Genomic DNA, 23,019 nt, shown 5'->3' with positions numbered 1-23,019 from the left:
TCTCCTACATATGTGCAGAGCGTGTGTGTGTGTGTCTGTCCTGTAGACTCCATGTACCTGTTACACCATTTTTATTTTTTATTTTTTGCCATTTTCTTCTTCTTTTGTAGAGGAAATGTATCACTTTAGAACTGAGATCTTTTGGTCTATGGAAATTCAGGCCCCTGAGGGTGGCTATTCAATCTGCCAACTTGGCAATCGAGCTACTTATAAATCTTCTGTTTCAAATTTATTATATCAGCAAACAGCGAAATTTCAAATATGATCTTAACCCAATTTCTCTTCAAATACACAAACTTGATTCAATTGTGGCACTGAGTCGAACACTGATTAGGCACCACAATTGCAATAATATATATGTGAAACAGAAAAACAAGCCTTTAACATTAGGATGCAATTCCTTCAGTCATTCAGTTCGAGTTCAGGGTCAATCTTATGATCGCGTCACATGTTACTAATTGATATGCTGCTCTCAAAGATAAGAGGCTTTTTACTGCCTTTAGTGAAAACTATTTCTCACTTAAAGGTTCCAACTCCAAATGGATGACAGCACACTGTCAAAACAACTTCCTTCTCTTTTTCTAAAAATAGAAAATTAATGTTTTCACTTGTTTTTCCCCTCAAAGGCTCCAGGCACAAACAAATACTGACTTTGCAGCAGTGGTAGTTACAATTAATTTCCAGTAAATTCTCATAAATTCCTCCTAACGCCCCCACCTCCCAGAGGCCTGCCTGCAGCCAAAAACAAAACATAGTTGGATTCAAAAAAAAAAAAAAAAAACATCAGAGAAAGGTTTTTGGACACATGACATCTTCATTAGTATCTCTCTTTCCTTTCATTTTTATGGCTGTAGTTCCCCATGACATGCAAATAAAAGGTGCTTTGTGTTAGGGAGGGGAAGGCCGTCAGTTATAGGAATAATCCTGTGTTAAGTGCAGATTTCCGGACCAGTACAGGAAGAGGCTCCATTTCCAGTTTCAGTGGAAGCAGAGTCCAACAGGAGCCATCTCCATCAGCCAATTCAATTATTTTCTCGAATCAGTGATGCACAATTGTTAGTTTGCTGTACCCACAATGTGCACAGTCTTTACCAGAATTAAATCCAATTGGAAAAACAGAGAAATCGTCTTCCAAACAGATACCAAAAATATCATGTGAGTCAATGTGAAGTTTGCTCATCCCTCTCTAAAATAGAAAAGATCAGGAAAAGTAAGGAGCAGCCACTGCTTGGCTGAACCAGTGATTAATTTTTGAACCATAAAGTTAACCTAAGCCTGAAATCATCTATGCCTGTGCTAAAATGTAGTTTTATTTACTTTTCCATTTACAAGCCAGCTGAGAATACCGCACAAATGCATGCCATGTCTTTCAGAAAGCAGATCTCTGCCAGGCAGCCTGTGTGCCAGCCACATCGCAGCTTCCCATTAACAGAGTCAAGGAGTGACTGGATGAACTGATGACGTGAAGACCAACTCTATTCTCACAGAGTAGCAGCTATATGCTAACATTTGGATGACAGCATGTAACCTAACGCAAGGTAAAGTTGAAACTAATGGAACCAACCATATGGCTGGATAAAAAGATGGGGATTTATGTCAACAATTTCAGTCTTTTCACTTTGAGCTCCAAATATTAACCTTTTGTTGTAGTGAAATGAAAAGTCACCAAATGTCAAAAAAGCTGGAACAATTCATTGTTTTTTTGGAGATGTGAATGCAAAAATAATCTTTTGTCATACATCACATGAATAGTCTGTTAAAAAACAGCCTTTTTATTGATACTTTTTTTTTTCCTTACCTCAAAGTCGTCAAAACCATGTCATGTCTTGGGGCAGCCAATGGCCTAGTCTAGGTTAGGGGGCAGACTATGGGCAGTTGATGAATAATAATAATAATAATAATAATTTTTTGTAAAATAATCACTGGAATCTCAAAGAACAAAACATGTAATTCAGTACACACCTCTCATTTCAGCACGCTACCTTTGTAGTGATGGGTGTTTTTTCTTCCCACCAAAGACACTCATTGAAAATGTAATGCCCTGGACTTTTGTTGCACTCATCAAGGAAATGACCCTGTGCTGTGAGGAACCGGATTCATCCAGTACATATCTTGGCTACATTTGTGTGGCACTAATGTTGCGCCAGAGTAACCTGCTTCATGACCCATACTGTTATAATGAGGTACATATTGAGAAATACTACATAAGGGCTTTTGTATGAAAGATTCTGATGTATTTTGAGCGAGACAAACTTATTATTCAACATCTCCACAGCCCTGAAAAATGTCCATTTGAGACAGAGTGAAATACTGTTCCCTTGAAGAGCGCCTCAAAGCAATAAAATATTTCGCATTTATGTCGACAGTGTTTAGCAGTGAGCTACACTTGATTTATTTGTTCTCATGGTAATGATTGAGAGCAGCAAATACAGGTTTTTTTTTTTTTTTAATTAAAGAGTAAAGCATTTTGTTCGATCATTTGAATTTAAGCCTGAAGAGTGTCCGAAGAATTCCTACATCCATTGAAGACCATCTGCAGGAGTCCCACACACATTCCTCTCAATGCAAACATACAAGAAATGTGACACACTTCCTTTCTCACAGTGGTCAAAAGAGTGGAGGCAGGCAGTGCCGGTAAAGAAGGGAAGAGAAGCTGGATAAGAGACACACACACACAGAAAGAGACAGACAAAGGAAACACGTGGGACATCTTTCCAACTTGCTGCGATTTGACCTATTGGCTGGAAACATCCCATGTGGCAGCATGTGACTCACCACTATATCGGATTGAATCTGATCGCAAAAGGATTCAATTCCCCTGCCATCTCATGACTAAAGCTCTGTGTTTGTTGTGTGTCATACTCACAGAGCGAGGACTTATTCAAAAGTGCAGTTTATTTATGGTGAGCTAAACAACAAGCTGCACAGGGATGCATGAAACTATCCTGTAACTGCTCAACAAGCAGTCGCATGTTTGTGCAAAGCACCCAGAGAATGTCTGAGGGCAGACCACAGTTCAAAGAATAAAAACAAATTGATTTGAATTACTAACTCAGTTTCAGGAGAGAAATGTTGTTTTGTTTTGCAGCCATAAATGCAGATTACACACAGACTTATCATTGGAATAAAGAGTGTATCTATGCATTTACTACAGCACTGTGTACATGTATATTATGAGTTTGATTTAAAGGCCTAAATGATGGGTGAAATGCTATTCTTTAATGTAGCTGCGAAATAAAAAGTCAATAGTCTGAAAAATCTTTTACCAAATAAAAATACATATTTGCAATGCCCAATCAGATGTGTTCAGTTCAGCTGGAATGATGAAATCCTGGGAAAATCTTGCGAATACTTTCTCTATTCAGCCTCCATTCTGTTAAAAATGTTGACTTTATCCATCTTCTACTGACAGCAGACATCCTGTGGATTCTGTTGTGATTTCACATTACAGAGCACATTCAGATATTTAAATGCTGATTGCCTGCAGACTGTCAATCTGACACCTATGCAAATGAGGGCGCCGATAGGGGTCGTTAAATCTTGATGATTATTTAGAGTACTAATGGTTGGACATAATGAAGTGATAAAATGTCTTAGTGAAAGTGCAGCCTGAACAATAGCTTACCATCATGTGCTTTTTAAAATGGTTTCTTTAGGCATCTTTGTTTTCATTTCTGAAAAATTTGTCCCAGTTCTTGTGCTAAACTCAACTATTACAACAATAGAACACAGAAACACCTCACTGTGAAATAGTAGAACTCAGAAGGTTTTCCCTAAAATTACACAACATATGGTGAAAAATACACTGGCTATAGGGCAGCCTCAAAATTATTAACAAAAGATTTTTAGAAAAAAAAAACACAAAAGATACACTGCCTAAATGCCCAATAGTTTTGTAACTGATGTAAGACATAAATCCGACTATGTGTTTATTTGCCTCAGGGAAGATTTTATTCCTTAATGTCTTCTCAGTTTGACAGGCAGAGGGCCCAGAGTATGACTCCTCTGTGTTTTACAGCCTCCCTGATGTGCCAGCGACAGGCCTGTTTATCCTTCATTAATCTCTCTCTCCTGCTTTAAATCCCCCCCTCCCGATGGTGACATTTATCCTATTAATGTGTTGGTTGATGAAAAATCCCCAAAAAACATAATCCAGTCTAAAGGTTGCTAATGTGTGTGTGGTGCACTAAAAGCATGAGGATGATGCTATACTGAATGGTTGTCACGCAGCCTGTGATTAATTGATGGATAAATAAAACCATTACAAAGATTATGGTTTAAGACTTTGAATGGGAGAGAGCTGGAGGCTGAGAGAAGTTTATATTTTACTGTGGTAGGAAAAAAAAATATTCACTATTATATACTGACCTCTCTGAGCTTTAAAACTGTAAAATACTGCTCTCTAGTGTTCATATGTCAAGCTGACGCTTGATTGTGTTGCAGGAATAAAGGAAGACGTTGAACACTTTACAAATAAAGACGGAAGAGTAAAAATCTTTGAGTAACCCCCCCCCAAAGAAAAAGTCCTGCATTAGATTTTTCTTCTAATATAAGAGATAACAAGTAAATCAAGTATGTCATTGCATACATTGGATACATACATCTATGCAAATGCATCATATTTTTTGACAATTCATTTAGCCAATACACAAATCTAAAAAGCCAATATTTCCCACTCAAATGTAGATTGAAAAAAGACAAGACAAATCAATTAAGCTATTACTACATACAACCAGAACAGAAATACGACCAAAAATCTCTTTTACTGTCGGTTAATATTAAAATACAGGCTGATGAAGTGGATCCCTTGTTCATTTGTTCAAAATATCACACATCCAGAGTCAGCTCTTAAATATCAATGAGAATCACTTTCCACAAACAATAAGTACTGCGCCTACTTTTAGATTACAACTCAGCACTACATTTCATTATTGTTACTTCGCAAATTTTATTTGACATCAAGTTACTTTAGAAATTGAAATACTAACAGCGCCACCTCGATAGGCTGAGTCAATGAAATCATTTTCCATCAAAAAATGAAGTGGTAATATAACATGAAACAAAGCATTTGTGCATTTTATACTTTAAACACATGATCTTACCTTGCTGTGTGATGGAGGAAGTGACCGTTTCCAAGCAGCCCTCCACCTGTCCTGTTACCCGGCAGCCTTGTTGCCGTGGTAACCGGTAGATGGCGGCGTTTGTCTCTCCGTGTGTGACCGGATGTGACTTGCAGGGATATCGGAGCCGCAGCTTCCAAACTGTGGGCGGTCCCCTCACCACCCCAGCCTTGACTCCAGAGTTTTCTTTTGTGGTTTTTCCTTGGGTGTTGCCTCCCCGTCCTGCCGGGGTGTTGGCGAGAAGGAAACGGCTCAAACCGGCTAGTTTGTGCAGCGGTTAGACTGTGAACTCTCCGGGCCACCGTCGTTCCGTGTCCGCTGGACTTTTCACGCCACGGGACCGGTCCACTTTAGCCGCCGTTAGCTCGCTAGGCTAACCGACACCGAGCTGCTGTAACGTTGGCTGGGTCACCAGCGAGAGAGCCGTCCGATGCAGGCCATAAAGTGTGTGGTGGTGGGGGACGGGTAAGTGAAAGCGTCTTTTTTTTTTTATTCCTACTTTGACCTCTAAAATGTCCGAGCTTGAGTCGTGAGAGGACAATTTAAGGCTAAAACACGATTGTTAGCGTTGACCCAGTTATCAACAGTTGGCTAGCAACTCAGCAGCCTCGGATAACACGCCAACTTGAGCGACAGCTGTTGTTGTGGCCGCTCTCCGCTCCAGCTGGGTCAGACAGATTTATCTGCATGCTCCGCTGAGGTGTGACTCCATGGGCCACAGCTTGCCATTTATTAGCTCTGACGTCTGCCATGTCGACAAAAGTCTTTAACTTCAATCTAGTCCTATACACAAGATATGGATTCACGAAGAAGCTATTGCATTCCAATGTTTTTCCCATTAACCTTAACTGAAAATCTAAAGCTACTTTGGGCAGTCGTGCGCATTATTTATTGCTTCATGTCTAAATGAAATCACATTCCAGTGACTTATTTTTACATGAACAATAACACTTAGACAAACACCTTTTCATAAGAGTGAAAATCTATCTTCGATGAAAGTAGTTCCTCTGACAAGATTTAGAGCAAAATGTAATTAATGAAAGCATTACTTTTCCAACACATCAAAACTAAAGAACAAAAACATCCAACTGATATATTTTTACAGATACAGATAAGGGGTTGAAGTCTACTTAACTGGCCACACATCCCAGTGTAAACATAACATAAACTGATTTTCGATTTCTGGTAAGACAAATGTTTCGATTTATAGGATAATAATTTACACTTTACATTAATGAATGCCATTTGAGTATATATGCAAGCATACAAATACTGATGCTCTTTTAGACTCATAAATGAACAGATTTTGTTAAAATAATGTTCAACCAGACAAGGCATTTTGTAACATTTGTGTGATCATCCTCTAGAGGAAACTTTTTCCAGGACAAGGGGAGGTCTGTTGTATTTGAGGGTACTCATTGTTATACTTGGTGTATAACGTAGGGTTATTGCTTCCTTAAAATAAACTTTTTAACTGGTTAAAATGTCTAATCAGTAGAATTGTAGAGGATACACCCAAAACATTGTTTTTTTTTTTTCGTTTTCTTTTATTTAAAATTAAGAATAAGGTGGCCAGATCCTCTGGTAAAACCTCTCTCATGTGACTCATGTGGCAAGTTAGGGCTTAACGTTGTCCACACTTTCCTTTTTTTTATCATCCATTATCACGCCATAAAAGTGTGGATGTTTGATTTCAGTCTCAGTTTCACAGTTGTTGAACTCCTGCAAGGAAGGCAGGTCAAACCTACTATACATAGTATCAGGGTTACTTAAATTGCCTCTTAATGTCACTGAGGACAACACACAAACTAATCTGTCAAAACTAATGAATAAACTTGTCTAATAGGTATAAGCTGAACTTTATTCTTGGGCATTTATCACTCTGTTTTTCTGCTCTCCCTTTGGTCACTTCTTTCTCCTGCCAGGGCTGTTGGTAAAACATGCCTGCTCATCAGTTATACTACCAATGCCTTCCCTGGAGAGTACATCCCCACTGTGTAAGTAACACACTGAAGAACCTCTCAAGAACAGCTGTGGTCAGAGCTGTAAATGGTTGGAGTAGTTCATCAGCAACTGACACTGTACAATGTTGTACATTATAGCATGAACTGAAACATTTTTTCCTTAAATGAAAACTAATATTCACCTTTCCTGCTACAGCTTCGACAACTACTCTGCCAATGTAATGGTTGATGGGAAACCAGTGAACCTGGGGCTGTGGGATACAGCAGGACAAGAAGACTATGACAGGCTCAGGCCTCTGTCTTACCCACAGACAGTATGTGTACATTTTTTTTTTTCGCTTGTGCACACACCAACAGGAACAACAGTTTTTCTCTGTCCACTGTCCTTCACAGACTCTATCAGTCAGACAGTGTTGGCATGAATGCTGTTTTCACTTTGCCAGTATTGATTTGGACTCATTTACTGGCCTGTAGTACTTCAGCCAGAGTCTGTGCTCTCAGGAGAGTAGAGCCTTGTATCCACAGTACCTATACACTGTCTGGAGGACGGCTGAAGGAAAGTGAAAGGGAGCTATTTGTTTGCCCTCTTTGTCCTCTTACCAACAAACAAGTCACTGTGCCAGTGACTCCCAGCGAGCTGAAAGTAGGAGTCAGTTTGTATTTAACCAACAGGACCAGTTCACAATCAGTTGTGAATCTTATCCAAATACATTTTAGATTAAGTTCTCAGTTGCAACAGAAACACTAAATTTTCTTTATCTGGCATTGATTATTTGTTTGAATGTTGGCTAACAATGTCATTTTCCCTCCTCAGGATGTGTTCCTGATTTGCTTTTCACTTGTCAGTCCAGCTTCCTTTGAAAACGTCCGTGCCAAGGTGAAAACAGTCTGCTTTACTTTTGCCAGCGATGGCTTTTGTCCCCAGTTTTTACATCTGTTAGCAATCAACCTCAAACTGTTTTCCACCAAGTTTAATGGACAGATCATTTTGGGTGGAAGAAGAATTGAGTTCATTTTGTCAGTAATCCAGATGTGGAATTTGTGCCTTTCCATTTCAGACTCAGTAAAAGAAAAGTAAAAGATAGAACTAGGACTTATTTATTTCAGGGATTCAATTGAAAATGAAGGCGAAAGTGTACGTTTAGAATTTCCACCTCTCATTGTTATCATGTACTATTGTCTGTTTATGTGATGTTAAAGCCTTGAAAAAGATTTACATTTTTTTTTACAAACTGTTAATCACCAGCCCCTGTGGCCATTGTGTTCATGTTTTTTTAATTGAAAATGTTAATGATAATGATTGCTTTGACTTTGAAGTGTTGTTGGATCTTTTTCCCCCCTTCCTGAGTTCTTCAGAGGTCACATCATGTTGAATTTGGAAAACAACCAGGAAATTGGGGGGGAGGGGGACTCTTCCTTTTAGTAACCCACCCAGATTCCACACAGTGTGTTGTACTGTGTCTTGTGTGCATACGCTGATTCTATCTCTCTCTTGTAGTGGTACCCTGAAGTGAGACACCACTGCCCCAACACACCCATCATCCTGGTGGGCACCAAGCTGGACCTGAGAGACGACAAGGACACTATTGAAAAGCTGAAGGAAAAGAAACTCTCCCCCATTATATACCCTCAGGGCTTAGCCATGGCAAAAGAAATAAGTGAGTTGATGCTCTTGTTTTCAAACTGAGTCTTTTCTCAGGGGAGTTTTATTTGTGGCTTTTTTTCTGACACCAGAAATGTATTTTATGAAAAGGAGTAGAAGGCACTATTTCACAGTCACACTTCCTTCTTTGTGTAAAGTTGTATACATATTTTTTTTCAGGATAGCAAGATGCTGCCCGATTTGTTTGCTGGTGTTTTTATTTTTGGTGAACTACAAATTTTGATTTTGGCATTTGAGTTTTAATTAAATGTTACAAAACTTACAGAATTTATCAATGGAACCAGTAACCATATGTTTGTACATTAAACCAAATAATGGTTCATTTCAATTTAATCTAGATTGATAAAGATGGGTTTACTTACTTTGCTTAAACGTTTCTTTCTTTCTCACCACAATGATTTCACTGTTAGGAACCTTGTGTTCAAATGTGGGATGAATAGTTATTTTTGGACTTGAAGATCATGCAAAGACACAACAGTCTTGTTATTGACTTTGGTTCTCTGCTTTTTCTCTTTCCCTCTTCCAGGTGCAGTGAAATACCTGGAGTGCTCAGCTTTGACGCAGCGCGGCCTTAAGACAGTGTTTGATGAAGCCATCAGGGCAGTCCTTTGCCCCCCACCTATTAAGAAGAGGAAGAGGAAGTGCAGAATTTTGTAAAAGAAAACTACCGGGAGTAGAAAATACAGTTGCAGTTGAAGCTCGCCTACTCAGAGGGAAGAAGGTGAAAGAACATGGTTTCCCAAATATCTATTCACCCCCGTGTCTTTGCTTACATAGAAGCGCTGGTATGTCTGACTTATATCTGAAAGAACTTGACAGATTTAAGCAGTGCTGGCTGTTTTCAGTCAAGTCTGGCTTGTGGTGTCTTACATCTGTTTAGCCCTTTCAGATTGACAGGAATGAAGTGATTTACCAAGGCCTTGGGGAATGTGAGGGTAGGGATTTGATTTAGGTTCAGGCTCAGACATTGTGAAGAAACACTACTTGAACGTGAATTTATCATGAAATTATTGTAGATTTAACTCTAGAAAAGAAGGAAGTCCTGCACTGCGCTCTATACCCTACAACACTAAGAGATTCCTGCTGCCTTGATTAAATTTTACTTTAAGATAAAATGGTTTTTTAGAGGCTCTAATTTCTCCTTTTTCATTGCCAGTCTCTAGTCAGCTGTGGTTTGACAGACCGTTTTGTTTACATGCATCATCTGACGAGACTGAGGTGCTGCCAAAACCCAGTCAGTGGTCATTACTTTGTAATCACTCCATGAATACTAAAATGCTTTTTCTTCCTTCCTTTCATTTTTGTTTTAACCTTCCATCAATGCAGTTATAAAGAAATGGTTTTAACCTAAACTGACTTGAGTTTCAACATCTTGTAGCAGCTGCTTCAATATATAAGTTGAATAATAATTATACATTTCACAGTGTTTGATAGATATTGAACAGGGGGTTCTTTCATTTTGTTAATAACAGCTTCCTAGGTGAATCGCTACGCTCTTTTCACTATGTGATAAATGAATACACACAGTGTTTTTTATTTTTTATTTTATGACTTCTGGTCTGGCATGTGAAGGTACTGTGCAGCCACAGTTGTTGTCGGCTCATTCCCTATTTAACTATAAAGGTTATGCCCATCATTTCAATTTTCTGCTCAGAAAGTGCTTATAACATTCAGGCTTTTTACTCAGTACTAGATGCTCATTGCTGTGATAATGGTGTGCGACCGTATCATTTGGACCCCATCTATTACTGTGTTAATGAAGTCTTTGAGCCAGTGTATTAGCACTTAATGGTTGTAAGTCAACTTGCTAACAATATGATGAACAATATGACCTTCAGCATTAAGGATTAAGGAGTTCCATTTTATTTTGAAATGAGTGATGATCATATAGCATGAGCGCTAAAGGAAATCACTATAGATCTGAGTTCATTTTATCAGTGTTCCCATGACAGTTAAATGTACACTTGGATTTACTTTCTTGCTAAATGTGGTTTCATTTTCACGTAGAAATATGCAGATTTTTTTAAAGCAAATAAATTTTTTGAAAATGCTCTTCATTTCATTACATACATTTATGCAACACATCTAATGAGGCTCATCACATGATTCATTTTGTTCATATAGTGGCCATTCACTAACATAAGAAAATTATGAGGATTAATTATTAGAGGGCTTTACATTTCTTTCATTTTCTCTTAGCAATTTCTAACCAAAGTTAGATGATTTTCAGTACGAGATAATGCAGCAGTGGTGTGTTCATGGCTCATTTTTCAGATTATACACCATGGAGGTGAAACAGCTCCAATACACAGACAGTTATTGTTGGCTGTTTTTGGCTTTCCATTGGTCAAATACCAGTTTAGCAGACACTGCATCCTGAACTCCCATTCCTGTTATAAGACACAAGTTCAATTACACTGATCAACATGAAAGCAGAGTTGAAATGTGGATTTATTTAATGTTCTGAGCTGGAAAAATGAAGTACCCTAAACAGGCTATTGATTGATAACTGGGGCTTACCAAGGGATTTGAACACAGTTGTCTTCTCTCTATGAGCAGGTTTTGTCCCATTTATAACATCTCCTAGCTCTGCAAACACATCTGCCTGAAAACAGATCCACTCTCATTTTTTCCATGTTCTGCAAATGGTGGCCAAAGAAACATGCCTCACTTATGAAGTTGCTTCAAAAGCGCAATGACACACTGACCCCAGAGAGTATGACATCACCAGACTCAGTTGCTGCTCCCTCTCTGCTGTCAGCGTACACCACTGCCTCCTTCATCAACACGTCGTCCAGCTCCCGCCAGTTTGGCCTGCAAGCTCCCACTGCTGCTCAGCAACCAGAGGAAGAATGTGTGAAATATGCGTGAAAGTACACAGAGCTGAAAAATCCCTTTTTGTTTTAAACAGTGAATGTCCTCTGAATTCAGCCTATTTCACAATGCATTAACTGAAAAGACCCCAATATTTGCTCTCTAATTTTGTCTTTTGTGTGTGAATTACTTCCTCTCACCTGCCACATGGGCGCCTGGTTTCACCCACTCGCCAAAGAGCACTGGCTCAGTGCACCTGGTTACAGTGACTATGGCGTCTGCTCCCCGCACTGCCGCTTCCACTGAGACACACGGCGTCACAGGACCTGTGACGGAGCTCATGAACTGCTCAGCTCGCTCTTTAGTGTGGCTCCACACACGTACCTGAGGTGAAGATCCAGGGCAAATAGTTCTTTTGCTTTCTTAGGTTGCAATCAAAAAATTTTAACCTTTTATGACTCAACATTTCAACAAAGAATTTAATCAGTTACAGATGATAAATTCATACAAACTGAACGCTGAAATAATTTACGGTATGGCAAAGAAAAGCATTGAGAGGGACAGAGAAGCTGACTTTCCAAATACCTCTTTAAATGAGAATATCTGAGTGAAGACATTGTAGTGGCTCTGAGCCTGTTTCCCAGTGCCTAAGATTGCCAAAACTTCAGCCTGTGGGCGCATCAACAGCTGCCAGACAAAATCGCACCAGAGTGAGAAAAGCTGGTGCAACAGGAGAGAGCAGGTACTGTGGACTGTTGCTTTAGAGATGCAAACTGTGTTGTACCTTTGCAGAGATTGCAGAGACTGCAGCTGTCCTCATGGCCGTAATGACCTCTCCGTCCATGACCTGCAGGTTGGAAACACGTCAGGTCTGAGGTCAAATGGCGCAGCCTGAATGTTGAGTGCTTTATCTGGCTTTACTCACAGCCTTGACATTCCCATACTCTGGATCCAGCAGCACCACTGTGGCCTGGGTGGATGGTAGAGTGGAACCGGCCTCCCTCTGGTAGAAACACACTAACTTGGTGCACAGAAGTCCTTCGGTCTCTATGTAAGTCGGCATGAGTCCAAGAAACCTTCCAGTGTCAACAGCACACTGTTAAGGTTTTACTTCAATGAAGGTTGAGCTGGATTGTGTGAGTAAGCTTACCCGTTGTGTTTCTGCAGGGGCACCGTGGTCCGGACCGGCTGGTCCACCTCCCTCCTGGAGAACTTCCCCAGAGCCTCCTGCAGTCGGGGAATCAGGTCTCCGTACTGCAGCAGCCCCGCAACCTCCTGCTCCGATATAATGACCGGAGAACCCGCCATGATTTCAGCTCCCTATCCGCAATAACAAGATTACAATCGGAACCACGTCAACCCCACTGCGGAAGTCACAAGTTCTGTAAAAAAAAACTTTGGGAGACTGTAACGGTTGTGATGCCACTGAGCAGCCTCTTTTTTTTTGTTGTTTGTTTAGGTTGAGAAGATTTGTGTGATTGGTAAACACCGTTACAGTGCTGTCGAATTTTTCATTCTTTTTCACTCAACTTTAGATGACAGCGAGCAATGTATGATGCAAATGTGGTGTTTTATTAATTAAACTAGCAGATCTGTGAAGTCCCAATAAGTCCAGTATTTTTTTTTTTTTGCTAACACCACTCTCGACACAAAAAGTATGGGCTTAAGAAAAGGGAGCTGCGGCTAAAAGTTTAACAGCCAGACTGAACTTTGACCAAGATGCCGCTAACTAACTTTATTTATATCACTGGGCCAGTTTAAGGAGCCTCCTTCACCAACTAGAAACGCAGAACAAACTGCAGATCATGTGACAAAATGTTATGTATAAATAATAATATGAAAACTAGTAGGGCCCTGAGTGTCCTATATTTAGACATATGTTTGCCGTATAGGTTTTTATTATTCATTACCGTATATTCGTGCCTTTCATGACTACCTGGCCTAAACAGTAAATAACTACAGATGGACTTACAGGTGCTCTTTTATCTAAATCTGCAGCGCTAAAACAAAAACTGAGTTTCCTTATGCTGCTATGAAAATGAAATGGGAAGTATTTTCTCCCTGTAGAGATATGATCTTAAGTAGATATGATGTGAGTAATTACAGCTTATTTGCTCCGATATGCCATATCAGTCTTTAAGGAACCTTCCCAGGATACCAACACTTGTGTGCAGTGGACCATTGTAGGGAAACCACGGTGCCGCCTTAATGGGCCTTGCATGTCATGACTTATCCTTTCCTGATGAAGAACTGCAGTGGACCGTCACCTATGTCACTACAGCATGCAGTGGTAATAAACACTATTTATAAACTGTGGCATTAGTCCAATTACACGTGTAATTGCGGGAGGATAAAATATTGCATTAATTCCGTTATGAAAAGATATTTAGAAAATCTAGATAACATGTACATAATAGTTTTATAATACCTTCCACCTCACTGTGGTTTATCTTCACTTTAGTTCTGTGCTTTAGTACCTTTGAGTTGTATTTCATTTTCATGCCAGATTAAACTTTGGGTTTGCATATCAGAAAGGTGCATAAGGGAACTCGCATGATATAATAATCACTCACAGCTGTAATACCTGCTTAACATATTTCAGATAAAAGATGGGCTCAAAAAATAAATATTATAATCACCAGTTGTAAGTTTTAATCCTGTAGTTCCTATTCCTTTCCTAAAAATCAGTCTGCAATTGCAGACATGTCTTGTTTCAGCTGTCTGAGTTTATACCAGTCCCACCTTCAGTTGACTTTCACATGAATTGTTGTAATGGCTGATACAAATACATCAATTCCAAAAATGAATTATAAATCACTTACCACTACTGACAGTGTTTAAGGTTTCCTACATAAAAAAAATTATTTTATTATGAATCCAGTGATGCCATAGCAGACTGATACACTGAAATGGACTCAATGTCCTAAAAAATAAAAGAGCAATTCAATTTCCTTTACAACATCTGTTTGTTTTTTTTTTTTAAACCAAACATAAAACAGAATTACTTTCATACAGGTATTCATCTTCCCCTTCCTTCAGGAGACTTGGTCACTAGTGGAACAATGCTTATACGAGCAGTCTTTCAATAGCCATTTGGACAGACTGAATCTGGGGCTTGAGCTGAGACCCCTCCTTTATAGTGACAGAGGTAGCAATGACGGGTCGTGACACCCCGCAGGCCCGTCCCAGAGCCTGCTTTGATCGGACAAACACATATGGGACGTTCTTGTCCTCACAAAGCAGTGGCAGGTGAAGGATGATCTCCAGTGGTTCAGCATCAGCAGCCATCACAATGAACTCAGCAATGCCTCTGTTCAGGGTTTTCGTAGCTGAGGGAGAAATAGAGCAATAAATGTTTACATTTCCAAAATCAGAAGCAATTGAAGTTCACTTGCAACACTGCAGCTGAATCGCTCTGAACAAAACAGCACAGAGAGCAATTTGGGGCCCATCAAGTACCTTTTATTCGTAGACCATTTCTATTTTTATAGACCAAAAGGACTACTTTAAAACCAAAATCCACCCAAGCAATCCAAAAGCAATTTATAATTTATGAAACAAAGCAAAACACTGATCGCTACATGACACTTTGCAAGTTATTTTTCCGATAATGCAATAAAAGGCTCATTGCAAATTCCCACTGGCAATAGTTGTCTAATTTCCTCCATCCAAACACCGCAAAAACAAACAAACAGGAAACCCATTTGCAAAACATAACAGATATATTGGTCCTTAACCTAATCTTTGCTGCTCACGAATGCTTTAGTAATTGTGTTAGCACAGCAAAGTTACTTTTGCAGATCAGACTCTTATGACAGCGCTTGTGTTAACCTGAGTTAGCACCACGTGTGGGTCACCACATTGTAAATTTGTTTACCACTTGACGAGTTATAATCTACTCAGATTTAGTCAAACGCTCACCCTCGTTGGCTCCCTTCCTCAGCTGCTTGTAGTTGGAGGCTTGCTGCACCAGATCCAGGATGGTTTTGGTCAGGGTGGCGTCGGCCAGGGGGTAGGCCTTTGGGTTCACTTGAGGATCGGTCTGGTCACCATAGTTAAAACAAAGAAAAAGCCAAATTAATCGCCGAAATCAAAATTTTACACACACAAACCCGGAGGAGCAATCTCACTTCCGGGCAAGTTTTATCCGAAGTCCGGTTTCTCCAGTTTGCTAAATGTTAGCTAGCCTGTTAGCTTTTTTCGTTCATTCACACTCACCATTTTGAATCTTTTCTCTGATATTCCGGCCCTCTCGGCGAAATGCTTCACGGAGGACTATTTCCTTCCACTGAGTTGAAAAGGGCAACAAAACGCAATCTGCAGTTTGTAGAAGTGATCTTTAATAGTTCAACCGGCCGTCGGAGCTGAATTACATGCACACCAGTACTAACGTTTCCCGCACGTGTGAGGGGAGGCACATGCGCACTTCGGACACAGGCCGAAAGCGACCGGAAACACTTTTACACACAAACATACAAAACATATTTACGATCACAGCGGTCATCTCAAGTGCCTTACTGGCAATATGCTAATTATATCAGTAAATATTTACTGCAACTGTAATATAAATCAAATCACATATTAGGAAAAGGGTAGTCGGTACATTTTTTACACTTCCGGTTGTCTTTTCCTAAAGTCTGGATTTTCAATGCGCAGTGATTAACACAAACTCAGGACCCATTTAAAAAAGCGTTCATCCTCGACTATTTAGACAATGAACAAAAAGCTGAATATGTTGTTTCTTGAGTCAATCAAAGAAGAACACGTTTCCATCAACTAAGGAAAGGAAGAAGTAGAACAGACTTGAATAGCCTTGTGAAGCAGACTTGGATTGACAAGTACGTTTTTGTTACACATTTACAAAGTCAATATAATTATTTCAATAAATGAGTTGAATGAATAAATGTAACATTCGTGTGCAGTTTTTCCTGCAGAATGATGAAGTGATTTAAAATGAATTAAGCTTATACTGCCATCCCACTGTATCTATTTATTATAGTGACTGGAGGGTGTTGTCACTTTGGTTTCAAGCTGTCAATTTTTAATGTGATCAAAAAAGTGTCACGTTTTAGTTACTAATAAACTACGATGACAGAGGCTAATGGATCGCAGCAAACATTTGTACATTTTGATTCCTATGTCAAATAAAGTGAGCTGAGCTGTGCAGTGTGCATCGGGGCATTGAAAATGCATTGGAAATTTCAATATATGACTTCAGGTGATTCTCTCATTCATGCTAGCCACAGTGTATTGTGGTCAATAACAACAGTAATACAACAGTGAGCACAGATAGTCGTTAGTTCGCAAACTGTGCCACATATCCATAATAACATGTAAGATATTCATTAAGACAAAATAATCAGACAAACTGGGCTGGACTGTTAGAGAGTTCTGTTCTTCTAGCTGAGTTGTAGATGTATCCGTGTCTATCTGATATCCTGGCTAACCTGGTGCTTTGACAGCATGAAACACTGAAAGCATTGTATTTTATTTTCCAAACAATAGTTGTGTCCTAGTGCATGATTGCGCACATGGAAAGTGAACACATAGCACTAACATTTGCTGCATGGCATGAATTAATTCAGTAGTCTCAGTCATGGAGGCCTTTCACTAATATTTAACACGTGACCATATTAACAAAGGACAGTTAGTTCACGCAACTATAAAACACGAGTAACATAAAACCTCAACATTCCATTAATAACATACATGGGGGACATTGTGAGTCAAATAATAATCAGTAATCAAAGTGACATTACATTATTTCTATTTGTTTTTACCTCTCCTTTCTCCGCTGTGGCAGCAGAGGGCGAGCTCTCATTGGCTCTGCGGCACTTCCGTAAGGGACGTGAACGCGCTGTGCATTCTGGGTAGGGCACTTTGACGCCGGCCATATTGCCTCAGCGTTCTGACTGAAGGAGAGAGGGGCGATGATCCGGGGAATCAGTCGGTTGTCGGTAAGGACTTTACAAACCTACTCTTTGTGTTTTGTGTCGGTAGAGCTGCAGATGCAGCGGCCGCCTGTCTCCGTTTCACTCTGTGGTGGAAATATTCAGTTACGAGCTCTAAAGCTGCGATGAAGATCGGAGGAGGAGTGGGTCAGCTCAAGACTGACATGGCTGTGTTAAAGCAGAAACACTGAAGCGACCGACACCGGTACATCATCACCGGTACCGTCCAGTGGGGACAGTAACTGCTATTAACCCAGTCCACTGTACCGAGGAGAGCCACCTTCTTGTCTGTGTAGACTTGATTTAGCATCATCCATTCCATTCAATTCAATTCAATTCAATTTGTCTGAACTCTATCTGTGATTGGCTCACTTAAAAAAAATCCATATTTCCTAGCAGGTTTTATGGTTTTAAATGTGGTGACTGAAATGTTAATATGTGTTTAAAGATCAGTAAGTTAACGTAATTAGCTTTCCCCCCCATTTCCATTTCTTTTAATCACCAAAATCACTGCTTATGAAACTGTTATGAGAAGCTGAAAGCTTTGAGAGAGGTACCAAAGTTTGTGATCAGATTTTGTCACTTATTAGTAACGTGTAGCCAGGAACAGTTACAAAAACTTCAGTTTTATGAATGGTCTTATATATAATTGTGATAGAATAGAAATATTTTACTATTTTTCAAGAAAAAGACAAAATCACTCCATGTCAACAACATCTAGAGCCACAAGCCTGTCATTTCTTTGTGTCAGGTATCTGATGTGTTTTTTACCCTTGTACTCCGCTTTCATCCGTCAGCAAGCAACACATTAGCTGTAATGTCCTGCCTTGCCATGTTCTCTGTTTTTCCAGAGGAGGCTTTATGCAGCCCAGGCTTCCCGTAAGGTGGAGTTTACTGGGGCTGCCGAACATGTAAAGCTTCATCCGCAAGACGTGCAGGTAAATGGCGTTTGACTTCTCTTTACAGTACCCTCCACAGAGATGATTTTATGCAGCTGCCAGAACAGGCCACCCCCTTGAGGAGCCACTGGCTGGTCTCAAGCTCTCTCCAGGGGCTACCCACTCTCACTAGGATGTGCATGTATGTTGGGAAGGAGATTAGGGTTGCTGTGCTGAGGTACCTCTGCAGAATTGGCTTGGTCCAGACAGTGTGGTTTCAGATGTGGGAATGAAGTATTTTGGTTATTCTTTTATGGAGTAGCTATTTCTCTCCTCTGAGTACAAAATATCAAATGCTCTGTCCCTGGGACAGTGATGTTAAATTACAATTTTAAACTCTGAAGCAGACTGAATTGGATGTGTGTTTTGGTTGGTATGTTTTGCCTGAATGTCTATACCTGATGGAAATGATAAACTTCTCTGCAGGTGACCAAACTGCCCAGTGGGCTGGTGATCACCTCACTTGAGAACTATTCCCCAGCCTCCAAGATCGGAGTGTTTGTCAAGGCCGGCTGTCGTTATGAGACCTCTGAAAATCAGGGGGTCACCCACCTCCTCCGACTGGCCTCCAACCTGGTATAACGCTTCAATATGGCCCCCGCTTTTTTTTCTTTACACTGTTTATCTGGAGCATGAATATTTAGTTAATCTCACTCCATTGTGCTAATGCTTATTTCTCTGTTACACCAGACAACCAAAGGAGCCTCAGCTTTTAAGATATGCCATGGCATTGAGGCAGTGGGGGGCAGTCTGAGGTCAGATACCAAGACAGATGGATTATAGTTAACCGCTGTACTCAAGTGTCTTGAGGCTTATCTTCATGCTTGTGTTTTTTTTTTTGCAGCGTGACTTCATCCAGAGAGAGCATGATCTACACTGTTGACTGCTTGAGAGATGATATGTAAGTCTGTGAATAATAACAATGTTGTGCTCATACTATCAACACAACATTTACAAATTAATCACTTGCATGTTTTTCTCTCTTATCTGCAGTGATACAGTGATGGAGTATTTGATCAATGTGACAACTGCCCCAGAATTTCGGCCATGGGAGGTTTCAGACCTCAGACCTAGAGTGAAAACGGACAAAGCTCAGGCTGCACAGAACACTCAGATAGGTAGAGACTTTATATCTCTTTTAATGCACCCAGATCATTTATTTCACTTGCAATAATATGACTTTGCACCATTGCTTCTTTCGACCTATTGATTGATCATTGAATTGCATTCTTTTTATTCCTGTCTGCATGCTGCAGAACACACTCTAATTAATGACTTGATTTGCCATGTTGATACTTGAACAACATAAATAAGGTGCAAATTGAGACGGTGGAATGTGTTAAGTAGAAGTAAAAGAAAACTTTGTGAAAAAGCTCATATTTACTGCAAACATCAGAAAAGATCTTCATTAGTAAAGACTTTCTCCAGTGAATCAAATCTGGCATCCAATGGGTTACAATCAGTTATTATTTTTGGGCTAATTAAGTAGAAAATGCTCTTCTACAGGCCAAGTTTTTAGGAGGTATTGTCGCTGATTATTTATGGCTTTATTTCATCTGGTTGTTTTAGAAACAATCAATCAAAAAACTGTTTGTTTTAACTAAAATCAGTATTTTTATTTTCTATGAGTGATTAAAAAAATAGTTTGATACACACGCTCCATGTCCAGAGGTATAAATTTTGCAGTTTATGATCATGACTCTCCCTCTCCCTTTCTAGCTGTGGTTGAAGCTCTGCATGGTGCAGCCTACAAGAACACGCTCTGTAACTCTCTGTACTGCCCTGACTACATGGTTGATAACATTCAGTCTGAACATGTGAGTATACTCCGTAGTCATTAAGACTGATGGTGTTAATGACTTCCCTTTCTCTAATGTTTGCATTTTCCTTCCAGCTGCACCAGTTTGTCCAGAACCATTTCACAAGTGCAAGAATGGCTCTTGTGGGACTCGGTAAGGGGACTGTTAATGGAAAAGGGAAGTAAAGTAATATAGTCATTATTAAAGATAATTGAATTTTATGGTATTCATATTTTCTCCAGGTGTTGACCATGCTGTGCTTAAGCAAGTTGGAGAACAATTCCTCAATATCCGCAGTGGCGCAGGCACCACAGGGGCCAAAGCTCTGTATCGTGGAGGTGAGCTAAAAGAATGCTTAAAAAATAACCCTAAGCATACTACAGTTTTAACACTTGAACCAAAGAAAATGGAACACTGTCCCTGTTTGATCTCCTCCTGCTCCTTTTCAGGTGAGAGCCGTTTGGCCAGCAGCAGTGGCCTGGTACACTCAGCTGTGGTGAGCCAGTCAGCAGCAGTGGGCAGCAGCGAAGCTCTGGCCTTCAGTGTGCTGCAGCAGGTACTGGGAGCTGGTCCTCATGTCAAGAGAGGATCCAACAGCTCAGGCAAACTCGTCCAGGCTGTTGCCAAAGCAACTGCTGACCCCTTTGATGTGAGTAGTTGTCAGAAACAGTTTATCCACCAGGGACTGGTTCAATATGAAACTGTGAATTCAACTACAGAGGAGACTCATACGACGGTACATGTAAAAAGCCTTTCCCTACAAACAGGTCACTGCTTTCAATGCGAGCTACTCTGACTCTGGTCTGTTTGGATTTTACACCATCTCCCAGGCTGCAGCTGTTGGTGATGTGAGTATTCAGTAGTCATGAAAGGAGCCTGTTTATTGGCAGTAAAACATTTTGGCCTGACCTCTGTCCTCTGTGCAGGTGGTTAAGAGTGCTCTTGCCCAGGTGAAGGCTGTTGCTGATGGGGAAATCACAGCTTCTGACATCACTCGGGCCAAGTAAGGCATGCAGCGGAGCTGCTCCCTGATGCAAAGTCCAAATCATTAATTCACTGTGAAACAATTTAATGTCATTTTTTTGTACAATAGAGGTAACAAGTAGCGATAGTTCAAATGTTCATATAGACATATAAACATTGTAAAAAGAAGTCAGATTGCATTGAAGTCTCTGGAAAAAGGGACTTCCTGCTAACTTCATTTATCTCAGTAAGCATTTCAAATCAAATCAATTCAGATTTTATTAAGCTGTCATTTTGGGAAAAATAGAGCAGGGTTTCAGTTTTGTGTGGTTGAACCATGATTGATAGACTGTACCAGAAACTGCAAGCTAGATTAGAGTCAGGGTTAGTCCAGACCAGGGCAGATCCTTCCCTCAAGCTTCTCCTGGTTCCTAAAACCAAGATGGTGACAGTGGAATTACAAACTGGATACTTTAAAACAGCTAATAAATAAATTTGTGACATTTGCTGGCACAAAGGTCGGTGGTGTCAGCAGCCATATAGTTTATCTTAGGATAGTATAAAGACTGAAAACTGGGAAATAAATAGGTTGACTCTATCCAAACATCTCACCTTCAAATAAGCAGAAAAAAATGGTAGTGATAATAATAATAAAAACACCCCACCCAAATCTAAACCACATGTCACAACATACTGTTATTGTGATGAGAATAGAACCAAATGATTTCCTATTTCCACTCAAAAACACTTAAAAACCTTCACACATGATAGTTGCTTCTCTCATCTAATTTGTATCATTGTGGTCTTAAGCTGGGCTTGTCTTTGTTTACTTCAGGTTGCAGCTGAAAGGGCAGTTCCTCATGTCTTTGGAGACCTCCGAGGGTTTGTTGGAAGCTCTTGGCACTCAGGCTCTGACTCAAGGAAGCTACATCTCCCCTGAGGAAATCTCCAAGAGTATCGACAATGTCTCCTTGGCTGATGTGACCAACGTAAGACATTTATTTGTTGTCATTTGTTAGGATGGTTTAGAAGGAATTTAGTTGTGATTTAAATTCACCAGTTAATAATCATGAAATGGGTGAAATTTTTTGATACAATGTAACAGTAGATATCCTTTGTGGTTATTAATCCTGTTCAATTTTATTTTTTTGTTTTAAATGTATACTTTTTTTTTTATCTAGGCTGCCAAGAAATTCATGTCTGGAAAGAAGACTATGGCATCCAGCGGAAACCTCATAAAAACACCTTTTGTGGATGAGATCTAAAACCGTCCTCATCACCATAGTATTTTTATCTCACTGACGTAAATTCTGTCCTTTGCCACATTTTGGAAACAAACAGGAACAAATTGGAGGTTATCATTTTCTCTTGCAGCGTTGTCCTCAGAGATATGTCGTAACACCACATGATATTTATAGGTGTTGTCAGTATATTTTCTGGTGATGCTGCTCTGGTACAACTCGGTGTCGTGCTCCACTCATCTGTCCACGTTTACTGTACAGCTGATGTAAAATAATAAATAAATTCTATCAACCTAAGAGTTGTAGTTGTTTATTGTTGTCTGCATCTTTATGCTATAAGATCTGTTGGTTTTGATTTAACAGTCCGCCTTGGAGTTGAGCAGCAGACAATACTGTATCCACTCAAAGTCCAACTTACTCGTCTATTGTGGAGCTTTCATCCAAATCTGAAGAAATAAGAATGACTTCATGGGAAGGTCATGCTAAAAGAAATGATGAAAATCGAGTAAATTCACACACGTATTGCATCTGGGAAAGTTCAATGTGAGGTCACATGGTTCATTTGA

At 39.9% G+C, this 23,019-nt stretch overlaps 4 protein-coding genes across 4 annotated transcripts; 2 read left to right on the top strand and 2 right to left on the bottom strand.

The window, feature by feature from the left end:
• Positions 1-5,280: 5,280 nt before the first annotated feature.
• Positions 5,281-10,805, top strand: rac1a (Rac family small GTPase 1a). Its single transcript, XM_029528437.1, has 6 exons — positions 5,281-5,585; positions 7,046-7,117; positions 7,281-7,398; positions 7,899-7,961; positions 8,583-8,742; positions 9,274-10,805. Exons 1-6 carry the CDS (start codon positions 5,551-5,553, stop codon positions 9,402-9,404), a joined length of 579 nt encoding a protein of 192 aa, XP_029384297.1. The 5' UTR covers positions 5,281-5,550; the 3' UTR covers positions 9,405-10,805.
• crym (crystallin, mu) lies at positions 10,414-12,869 on the bottom strand. The gene is made up of 8 exons (XM_029528434.1): positions 12,712-12,869; positions 12,487-12,637; positions 12,346-12,408; positions 12,147-12,248; positions 11,762-11,945; positions 11,456-11,577; positions 11,268-11,352; positions 10,414-11,137 (listed from the first exon to the last, which is right to left on the bottom strand). The coding sequence occupies exons 1-8, from the start codon at positions 12,867-12,869 to the stop codon at positions 11,064-11,066; spliced, it is 939 nt and encodes a 312-aa protein (XP_029384294.1). The 3' UTR covers positions 10,414-11,063.
• A 1,599-nt stretch (positions 12,870-14,468) lies between these two features.
• On the bottom strand, positions 14,469-15,953 carry LOC115060512 (NHP2-like protein 1). The gene is made up of 3 exons (XM_029528440.1): positions 15,780-15,953; positions 15,483-15,603; positions 14,469-14,890 (listed from the first exon to the last, which is right to left on the bottom strand). Exons 1-3 carry the CDS (start codon positions 15,780-15,782, stop codon positions 14,628-14,630), a joined length of 387 nt encoding a protein of 128 aa, XP_029384300.1. The 5' UTR covers positions 15,783-15,953; the 3' UTR covers positions 14,469-14,627.
• Positions 15,954-17,378: 1,425 nt separating this feature from the next.
• On the top strand, positions 17,379-22,744 carry uqcrc2b (ubiquinol-cytochrome c reductase core protein 2b). The gene is made up of 14 exons (XM_029528427.1): positions 17,379-17,518; positions 18,364-18,450; positions 18,877-19,026; positions 19,141-19,205; positions 19,295-19,351; positions 19,444-19,568; positions 20,170-20,267; positions 20,345-20,402; positions 20,492-20,587; positions 20,699-20,898; positions 21,017-21,097; positions 21,176-21,252; positions 22,048-22,201; positions 22,394-22,744. Exons 1-14 carry the CDS (start codon positions 17,492-17,494, stop codon positions 22,475-22,477), a joined length of 1,359 nt encoding a protein of 452 aa, XP_029384287.1. The 5' UTR covers positions 17,379-17,491; the 3' UTR covers positions 22,478-22,744.
• The last annotated feature ends 275 nt before the right edge of the window (positions 22,745-23,019 follow it).

This window comes from Echeneis naucrates, chromosome 19 (assembly GCF_900963305.1).
Source record: "Echeneis naucrates chromosome 19, fEcheNa1.1, whole genome shotgun sequence".
In the NCBI taxonomy this organism is placed as follows: Eukaryota; Metazoa; Chordata; class Actinopteri; order Carangiformes; family Echeneidae; genus Echeneis; species Echeneis naucrates.
The sequence above is the reverse complement of the archived record's forward strand: the minus strand, read 5'-3'. Positions and strand labels throughout refer to the sequence as shown.